The 9,428-nt window shown below is 55.6% G+C and overlaps 1 protein-coding gene across 3 annotated transcripts; it reads right to left on the reverse strand.

The window, feature by feature from the left end:
- Positions 1 to 3,685: 3,685 nt before the first annotated feature.
- LOC108299003 (histo-blood group ABO system transferase) lies at positions 3,686 to 9,361 on the reverse strand. Of its 3 annotated transcripts, none has more exons than XM_017521455.2 (4): positions 7,688 to 8,462; positions 6,287 to 6,322; positions 5,607 to 5,741; positions 3,686 to 4,579 (listed from the first exon to the last, which is right to left on the reverse strand). In XM_017521455.2, the coding sequence occupies exons 1-4, from the start codon at positions 7,732 to 7,734 to the stop codon at positions 3,931 to 3,933; spliced, it is 867 nt and encodes a 288-aa protein (XP_017376944.1). In that variant the 5' UTR covers positions 7,735 to 8,462; the 3' UTR covers positions 3,686 to 3,930. The 3 variants fall into 3 exon arrangements, with proteins under 3 accessions (XP_017376944.1, XP_017376943.1, XP_017376945.1); XM_017521454.2 differs by lacking the exon at positions 7,688 to 8,462 and adding an exon at positions 9,196 to 9,361 and having other exon boundaries at positions 3,830 to 4,579; XM_017521456.2 differs by having other exon boundaries at positions 3,830 to 4,579; positions 5,607 to 5,738.
- Between the last annotated feature and the right edge of the window lie 67 nt (positions 9,362 to 9,428).

Here is a 9,428-nt window from a genome sequence, read left to right on the forward strand (position 1 = left end):
TTTTGGTTTAGACTATTTTCAAGCTTCTAACATCATCAGCCATCTTCTGCCAGGTGTGGCCTGGGGAGGGGTCCCTTACCATGTGATGGGAGGTGCTATCACAACTAGGCAGCTGCCCATCAGCAGGTCACAGAAGAGCCTCTTGGACCTGGGGAAGGACCTGTGAGACTCTGTGAAGAGGAAAAGTCAGGTTCAAGTCACTGGTTTTCAATCAAACCCATTTTATAAATAAGAAAAATAGAAAACTCTTTTCTGGGTTGTGGGGAGAGGGGGACCCAGGGCACCTAAAGGCTAATTCTTGCTCGAGTCCTTTAAATTTTTACTTAGATTTTTTTAATGTTGAGAATAGACTTAATTCTCCATTCACAACTTTTAAAAATGGCTAAACATGGCTGGGCACGGTGGCTCATGCTTGAAATCCCAGCACTTTGGGAGGACAAGGCAGGTGGATCACTTGAGGTCAGGAGTTTGAGACCAGCCTGGCCAACATGGTGAAACCCCATCTCTACTAAAAAATACAAAAATTAGTCTGACATGGTGGTGGGCACCTGTAATTCCAACTACTCAGGAGGCTGAAGCAAGAGAATCACTTAAACCTGGGAGGCGGAGGTTGTAGTGAGCCCAGATTTTATCACTGAACTCCAGCCTGGGTGACAGAGTGAGACTCTGTCAAAGAAAAAAAAAAAAAGGAATGACTAAGCATTTTTTTAAATCAAAGCCATTTTAAAGCCCTCATCTCACTGGATTCTCAGCCGGGGCTGCCCACAGAGCAGAAGGCAGCTGTGGGAAGCAGACGGATGGTCCCACCTCCACCTGGAGGGTTCCTGCTCAGATCCTGGGTCACCTGCCCCACTGATGACACCTGAGCCGCTCCTGCTGGAAAATCGTACCTGGAACCCCCTTGGGTCTGGTCCCCTCTGCACCCCAGCACTCCTAGGGCAGCCATATGGGAGAATGGAGCCCTCGAGGCGGCAGGGGCAGAGTGGGGTAGGTCAAGACTCGCCTAGTCCCAACCAAAGGTGTTGGTTTTTGTTTTTTACACCAAACAGAGCAGAGAGGGGCAAGGAAGTAAAAATTACTCAAACTCCAGGTGAGCCAGAGCCCACAGAGGCAGCAGATCTCCCCGTGCTGGGCACACACCCAAGGCTGGTTTTTGACAAGGAATAATCAAAGATGACACCTTGAGGCTGCCCTCTCCCTGCCCCTCCTGGGCAAAGTCAGTGCGTTTGAGGAGTTAGCCTGGACTTGAACTTCTGGAACCCCGACCGCTGCTGGCCTTGGTGCTGGGACTCTAGGGGTGCAGGACACAGGGAGGGGCGTGGAGGGGGAGAGCAGCTGGACTCCGGCCACGCTATGTCGGTGCCTGCCTCGTCTGTGGTCCCCCACTAAGCCATGGAAAGCCCCAGGGAGGCGGGGACCAGGGATCGCGGGGAAACCCTGAGCCCAGACCAGGTGCACCCCGCCTGCAGTTAATCACTCCAGTCCCTATGGGCTGGTCCAGGTGCAACCACAGCAGGACGCAGGTCGTCTCCAGGGAAACACAGGGAGGAAGGATGCCCTCCCTCTTCCTTCCCCTCTCTCTCTGGGAGGGGAGGCTGCCCTGAGCAACGTAGTTCCCATGTAGGATACTGGAAGTCTCAGCCTACCCCTTCCCTCCAGGGGCAAGGGGCTACTTGGAACTGTCAGACCTCCACAGCAACACACGGAATATTCTGGAAACTGGGAGATAGGGCACTGCTATACAACAGTCAGGAATAGCCATCCTGTCCTCCTGAGACCCGGATAAAACCAACTTCTGCTGGGAAGGAGCACAGAGTGGGGCCTGGCCTTTGGAGTCGGGAAGAACCAGGCATAAGTAACAGAACTGCCTGACCTCCCGTTTGTCACTTCAGCTCCGGGTCCGCGCCTGACTTGGGATGACTGGGTGGGGCACATAAGAGGCTGCGTGATTCATTCTTTCCTGCACCTCAGATTCCTGTGCACTCGGGGTACTGGGCTCTGTTTCAGGTCCCCGTACGCAGCACAGAAGGAAGAGAGTACCTGACTGCATGGTGATCGCTCTTAGTGGGGACACCTAGACACTAAACCAGTAGTTCTGTCATGCCAGTTGGTGATAAATTGGCTTGAAGAAGCTTCCACTTCCAGGCAAGGCAGAATAGATGCACCCGTCCCCATGCCTGACACTAAGGACAGTTAAAGTCCCCATACAGTTCCCTAGATGTGACACATACATCAATGAGTACATGCAGAACTGTATACATACAAAACACTGAAAGGTGGAGAGAGGAAGGCAGACCATGTAGGGACCTTGGTACCTGAGGAATGACATGGCAGGAGTTCCCTGGGTTTTCTTTCTGACTCATATCCGTGATTGGGTGCTGGAGAAGCCAGCAACACAAAACACAAGGGCACAGACAACAAACCCAACAAGTCGGCTCTCAGCCAAAGCAGTTAGGCAAGAGAAAGAAATACAGGCTATCCAAATTGGAAAGGAGGAAGTTAAATCGTCCCTGTTTACAGATGATATGATCTTATAGAAAACCTAGAAAACCCTAAAGATTCCACCAATAAGTGGTTAGAATAAATGAAATCAGTAACGTTGCAGGATATAAAATTCGCATACAAAAATCAGTGGCATTTCTACGCACTGACAAAGAAATCAAGAAAACCATCTCATTTACAATGGCTACCAAAAATTACTTGTGAATAAATCTAACCAAGGAAGTGAAAGATCTGTATGCTGAAAACTAGAAAACATTTGTGAAAGAAATTGAAGATACAAGTAAGTGGAAAGAGATTCCATGTGCCTGTTCCCACCTTCCCCCTGCAAAAATAAAGACATCCCATGTTCATGAATTGGAAGAACTAATATTCTCCAAATGTCCATTCAAGCCAAAATAATCTACAGATTCAATGCAATCCCTATCAAAATTTCAATGACATTTTTCACTGAAAACAATCCTAAAATTCATATGGAACCACAAAAGACCCCTGAATAGCCAAGGCAATCTTAAGCAAAAGAATAAAGCTGGAGACAATACACTACCTGACTTCAAAGTATGCTACAAAACTATAATAATCAAAACAGCAAAACAGCATGATATTGACATAAAACAGAACAATGGAACTGAATAGAGAGCCTAGAAGTGAATCCATGCATTTATAGTTAACTGATTTTTAACAGAAATGCCAAGAATACACAATGGGGAATGGACAATAAATGATATAAAAAAATAAATGATATTGCAATAAATGATACTGGGGCCATGTGCAGTGGCTCATGCCTATAATCCTAGCGCTTTGCGAGGCTGAGGTGGAAGGACCACTTGAGGCCTCCCTCCAGGTTCTGGCAGAAACTGCCTCCGTGATCCCTTGTCTAAGGAGAAGGTGGCTCAGGACCTCCCTTTGGGGGCTGAAGGTGGTGGCCCCTCCAGGAATTTATGCCCCAGGCCCTGAATTCCAGCTGCCTATGTCTGTGTGCATGCATCTGTGTTTGTATGCATGTCTGTTTGTGTGTGTGCATGTCTGTGTATGTGCATGCATATCTGTGTGTCTGTGTGGTCTGTGTGTGCATTTCTGTTGGTCTGTCTCTGCTTTTTTGCATGTATCTCTGTGTCTGTGTCTGCGTATGTATGTGTCTGCATGTGTCTTTCTGTGTATGTGTCTCTGTGTTCATGTGTGTGTATGTCTGTGTATGTAATCGTGCCTCTGTGGCGGGGGCGGGGGCGGGGAGGGGAGGGGGGTGTGATTTGAGGTGGGGGCAGGACCTAGGCTTCGGTTACTCTCAACAGGACGCAAAAAGGAAGCGGACTTTACCAGTTCTGCTAAAACCAGGGGCAGGAAGGAGACAGGGATGCCGGCAGCTCTCCCAGAGCCCCTGGCAGCCGCTGACAGGCTCCGGACTGCCCCGTGGTTCTTGGGCACCGCCACCTACCTCAGCTTCTTCAGGATGGGGGGCCAGCCCAGCAGCTGCTGGTCCCACAGGTACTCGGGGGACAGCACCTTGGTGGGTTTGTGGCGCAGCAGGTACTTGTTCAGGTGGCTCTCATCGTGCCACACGGCCTCGATGCCGTTGGCCTGGTCGATCATCATGGCCTGGTGGCAGGCCCTGGTGAGCCGCTGCACCTCTTGCACCGACCCCCCGAAGAACCCCCCCAGGTAGTAGAAATCGCCCTCGTCCTTGGGGATGTAGGCCTGGGACTGGGGCCGGCGCTCGTAGGTGAAGGCCTCCCGGCTGCTTCCGTAGAAGCCGGGATGCAGGGTGCCGAACAGCGGGGACAGGATCTCCACGCCCACGTGGTCGCTGAACTTCATGTCCACGTCGGCGCACACCAGGTAATCCACCTCGCGGAGGAAGCGCCGCTCGCAGAAGTCGCTGATCATCTCCATGCGGCGCATGGACACGTCCTGCCAGCGCTCGTAGGCGCGCACCTCCAGCACCGACAGCTGCCGGCCGGCCCCCAGCGCCACGTGCGGCACCGCGGCCGCCTGGTCGGTGAAGACATAGTAGTGGACCCGGTGGCCCACCATGAAGTGCTTCTCCGCCGTCTCCAGGAACAGCTTCACGAAGGCCACGTATCTGCAAGGCAGGGGGACAGGGCCTGGGGAGCCGCTGGCCCGTGTCCTTGGGCTGCAGGAGGCCTGCCCTGCGCGCTCCCACCAGCGGCCATGGGAAGGCTCAGAGGAGCAGATGCACCACGTTCTCCTGCCCTGTCCTGAGCGAGACCTCGGGCCGCGACTCACTTCATCTTCCCAGCAATGGAGGGACCACCAATACCCCCTCATAGTAAGGAGGGCTGAGGGCAGGCAGCTGGAGGCTCGTAGCAGGCCCCAGGCTGGTGCTCACTCACCCTTAGCATGGCCTGAGCCACGCCTCCCCACACAGCTGCCCCTCCTATGCCCGGATCAGCCACGTGCCCCTTCACATAAAATGCGCTGGCGGCCCCACACGCCCACCTCTGCACCTTACAGTTACCTCGCTCCCAGGCTTGAACTGCACATATTCCTAAGAGTAGGTCATTTCTGGACTCCCTCATTGTTACTGGCCCTTCTGCCCACGGGTGCTGAGAGGTCAAGTCCGTGTCTGCGTTCACCTCCCTAGCTCCCTGTGAAGCTGGCCTGGCCCAGAGTCCAAGGGCATTATGGGTTAGCTGCTTCCCTTGAGGTCTGGGGCCAACTGCCTTGCCTGCTTCACCTCATCTGAGGACACAGTGACCACGGCTCTGCCAGCATCCTCTTTCTAGGGTCCAAGGACAGTAAACAGGTGTCCCCCTCCTGCCATCTCTGGTCAGTGAGCAGAGTCCACCTGGAGCCTTGTATAGAGGTGGTGGCTCAGCAGGAGGGCTAGCCACAGGTACAGAGAGGAGGGGGCAGCAGGAGCCGCCATCCCTGGGTGAGACGCAGCCTCTGGACAAGGAGCTCAGTTTTACCCCCAGGGAGCCCACGTGAGCTCAGTAAGATGCTGTGTGAATGGCCTTTCCCATCTACCCTCTGGGAGGACAAGGCTGGCCGCCACCCCACTCTGTCCTGAACACAAAGAGAGACCTTGATGTTCCCGGTCATTCCCCACAGCCCGGTCTCTGCCCTCGGCCCCCTCACTGACTTACTTCTTGATGGCAAACACAGTTAACCCGATGGTGGTGTTCCGGAGCCTGAACTGCTCGTTGAGGATATCGGTGTTGAAGGTGCCCTCCCAGACGATGGGAGCCAACCAAGGGGTCACCACAAGGACATCTTTCCTACTGCAGATGGCAAGAGGCATGCGGTAGCAGGGAGCTGGCAGGGCACCGCCCACACATGCCTCTGGCACACGGCCGTCCCCACCTGGAAACCCCACTCAGCTTCTGCCACCTCTGACCACCCTTCCAGAGGCAGCCACCATTCCCCCGAAACCAACCAGAGGCAAATGCAGGCTCCAGCTCGGCCAGTGATTCCCAACCCTCCCTCAACATTGGATCTGCCGGACTACAGAGGGAGCTGAGCTTTGCTGGCAAAGAGACAGGAATCCCCCCACCGACACCCTCCCCCAGACCCCCTCCCAGGGAGGAGGTACCTAACAGGCCTCTGCAGGGGCTTTGGTGAACAAAGAGCCAGAAAACAAGAGACCAAGTCAGAGAAAGCAAAGGGAATGAGAACAACCATGTGGGCCTCCGAATTCAGATGTCAGGGGCACCTGAGGGGAGAGAACGGCGAAGCAGCCCCAGCTGAGATTTCCGTCAGGGAACCCGCCCTCTAATGCCCTCGGAACAGCCCCTGGAGCTGCCTGCAGTTTCAGTAACTTACTCACCATGGTGTCAGCGTCTGTGGCTGGGGGTAGACCATCCTGCAAGCACAAAGCGCCGTCCCGTGAGTTTGGAGCTTGCATGGGAAGTGTGGGATGCATGTAGGCGGGGGGCGCACACCCTCCCGCCAAGGCCGCCCTCCCAGGCTGGAATCGCTGTGGCTGCTCCGGGCTGTGTCAGCCCACAACCCCAGGACCCCGGGGCAGGGCCAAAGCTCAGAGTCTCCGATCCAGCACTTGTAGACTGGGGAGAGGGCCGAAGTGACCGCAGGCCCATTGCTTTCCACTTGACTTAAGGCTGGGAGGGATGTAGGGGTCCTGCCTTAATTCACTGTGCGCAGAGAGGAGACTGCATGTGTGGCCCCTGTCTCTGGTCATTCCCAGGGAAAGGGCCTGAGATGTGCAGATGCCCCACCTGGGCCCGAAGCCTGCTGGGCCTCCTTGTGGGCTGGTGGCGTCCACAGCCCGGCTTCCTCTCTGAGAAGTCAGGGAGTAAAACCTGCTCTGACAGTGACACAAAGCACTGTCAGGTGCCACACACAAACTATGGGACGTGCGGGCCACAGTGATGTCCCCACCTGAAGTACTGGAGAGGCCTAGGAGACATGAGCCAGGGCCATTGAAATTGTCAGTAATGACCACAATTTGAATGTCCTATGATGGCCTTTAAAAGCAGGGAATCAGCTGACAGTAGAAGGAAATTCTGACACTTGCTACAGCCTGGGTGGACTGTGAGGACATCACGCTCAGTGAATTAAGCCTGTCAAAAAAGACAGCTACCACTGATTCCACTCATAAAAGGTGGTTGTAGTGGTCAGACACAGAGCCACAGGCCACGGAATGGTGAGTGCGGAGAGCTGAGGGAGGGGACAGCACAGTGGCTATTTCAAGGCGACAGAGCTTCAGTTGTGTAAGATGAAAAGAGTCCTTGTGATGGCTGCACAGTAACGTGCATGGACAGAGCACCCCTGACCACTGACCACTTACCAATGATCCAGATAGCAAATTTTATGTTAAGTGTATTTGACCACAATTAAAAAAAATAATCAAAAGCAGTGTGGGCAACTTGGCCTTGGTTGCCTAGACTCCTGCAGTCTCAGCACTGATAAAGGCCCACATCCTGGGAAACAGCCCCCGAGGCCCAGAAGAGCAGACCAGCTGGTCCTCCTGTTTCAAAGCCAATGACAGGCAGCTGGTGAGAACTGAAGTCTGGGCCGCATGGCGCTCTCGGAGTGGCTGCAGGACGAGGGCGGAGTCAGAGCAGAGACTGGCTAGGGAGCGGCCTCCTCCCTCCAAGCCACAGGAGGACAGAGGAGCTGCTCCCACACGCGTCTGCCCACACACACACAGGTACCCGGCTGCAGGACAATTCTGTGACATGGGAGCCACCGAAGGAAGACATTGTACCTTGGCAATGCGACACTCTGCAGACCGCCCGGTTCCCTAACAGCCATGCTGCAGAATGAGAACACAGGAGATGAAGTTTATTCCAGCAGCAGGGATTGAGGGCACAAGTGCATGGGAGCCAGCAGAGGGTCCCAGTGGAAGGGACACAGCGTCAGCCTGGAGCGCGGAGCACTGTCCACCAGGAACAGTCCCAGAACAGCCACCCCTGTGCTAATGGGCCTGGCGTGGGCCCGTGTGCCAGACTCTGGAAGGCCAACGCTGCTGTCTGAGGTCTGCGTTTGGGGGGCCTCACAGCCCACAGGCTCACCACACACGTCGAAGCCAAGGCTGGGCGGAGTGGAGTTCCAGAACAAGTCTGCAAACCCCGAGGCCCCTCCCATCAAGAGATGGGGTCTGATATTCCTGTTTCTAAGAAAGAACATGTGGCAGAAGTGACACTGGGTGACTTCTGAAGCCAGCCCTAGAAGGCCATCCGGCTTCTGTATCTTCTTTCTTGGCATATTCGTCTTGGAGCTTCCACACAAAGCTGAGCAGGAGCCCAGGCCCCGGGGAGAGGCCCTGGGTAGGTGTCTCAGCTGAGAGGCAGCATCAACTGCCAGAGACGCAGGGACGTCCTTGCAGTGACCCCAGCCACCCACCGTCTGCCCACAACTGCTTACGGACCCAAAGTGAACCAGCCAGGTGAGCCCCGTGCACCCCAGGAAGCCCAGGGACAGATGCGATCAGTGGCTGATCGTTTTCCATGGATGGGGCTGTGTTCTGCGGTCAGGGGTCACTGACACGAGTGGGAATTAGCAGACACGGCAGGGGGCACAGCACGGACACAGGGCGGGAGTCAGGACCACACGGCACGTGGACGAGCCACAGGCCACTCTGAAGCACAGAGTGGCAAGGCAGAGTTGGGAGAGATGAGGCTGGGGAGGTCAGGCAGGCAGGGTCAGACCATGGAGAGCCTCCTACCTTCTGTTCTGGAAAGACCACTCCAGCACTGTGAGGACACGGGGGACAGGGCTGATGGGGATGGGGAGACAAGCCTGAGGCTGTTGCAGAGATGAGGCAGCCCCACCGGACCGATGGAGCAGGGCTGCGAAGGCAGAGAGGCCGCTGGGCGTGTGAGCTGCTGAACAGCAGGGCTGGCGGGACTTGGGAACCCAGTGTAGGGCTGAGGGCAAAGGGAGAGTTGAGGATGGCAGGTGGAAGGCAACTCAGGAGGAGGGGTGTGGGCAGGGAGCAGAGACCATGTGTGCGAACTCTGGGTAAGCCTGGAGTCGGGGACTGGAGGTCAGAAGGTCAAGGCTGGCTCCAGAGATGTGGAGGCAGACGTGTCAGGTGACCCTTCAAGGCCACAGAGCTGGCCACATCTACACTGGGCACAGGATGGAGAGGGGACCCAGGCCCACCCATGTGCGTGCCCGGGAGGGGCAGGGGGAGTTCCCAGAGCGGGACCCCAGCCCACAGCCAGCACCCCGGCCAGCACAGATGGCCCGCCTGCCCTTCTCCTCACTCACCGGGCCTCCAGTTCCAGCCTTCCTGGCATTAGGCTTCTGGGGCTTAGGACCCGGTAACTGCAGGAAGGAAGTGTGCCAAGGTTCAGGACACAGAACCAAGACTGCCTGTGGATCCCTTCCTCCAAACTGCACATGCTGGGGCCAGCCATGAGCACAGGAGTCCCCGATGAGCTGCAAGGCCTCCAGGCAGGCAGGAAACCTTCTCAGCAAAGCCCAGGTGCCTCACCACATAC

This window comes from Cebus imitator, unplaced genomic scaffold, assembly GCF_001604975.1.
Source record: "Cebus imitator isolate Cc_AM_T3 unplaced genomic scaffold, Cebus_imitator-1.0 Scaffold1387, whole genome shotgun sequence".
In the NCBI taxonomy this organism is placed as follows: Eukaryota; Metazoa; Chordata; class Mammalia; order Primates; family Cebidae; genus Cebus; species Cebus imitator.

Coding starts and splice junctions, on each gene's coding strand:
- LOC108299003 (XM_017521454.2), bottom strand. CDS start 9,344: ATGGCTGGCCCCAGCATGTGCAGTTTGGAGGAAGGGATCCACAGGCAG. Junction 6,323..9,195: donor AGGCTGGAACTGGAGGCCCG/GTGAGTGAGGAG, acceptor TTGTGCTTGCAG/GATGGTCTACCCCCAGCCAC. Junction 5,742..6,286: donor CCACAGACGCTGACACCATG/GTGAGTAAGTTA, acceptor TGCCATCTGCAG/TAGGAAAGATGTCCTTGTGG.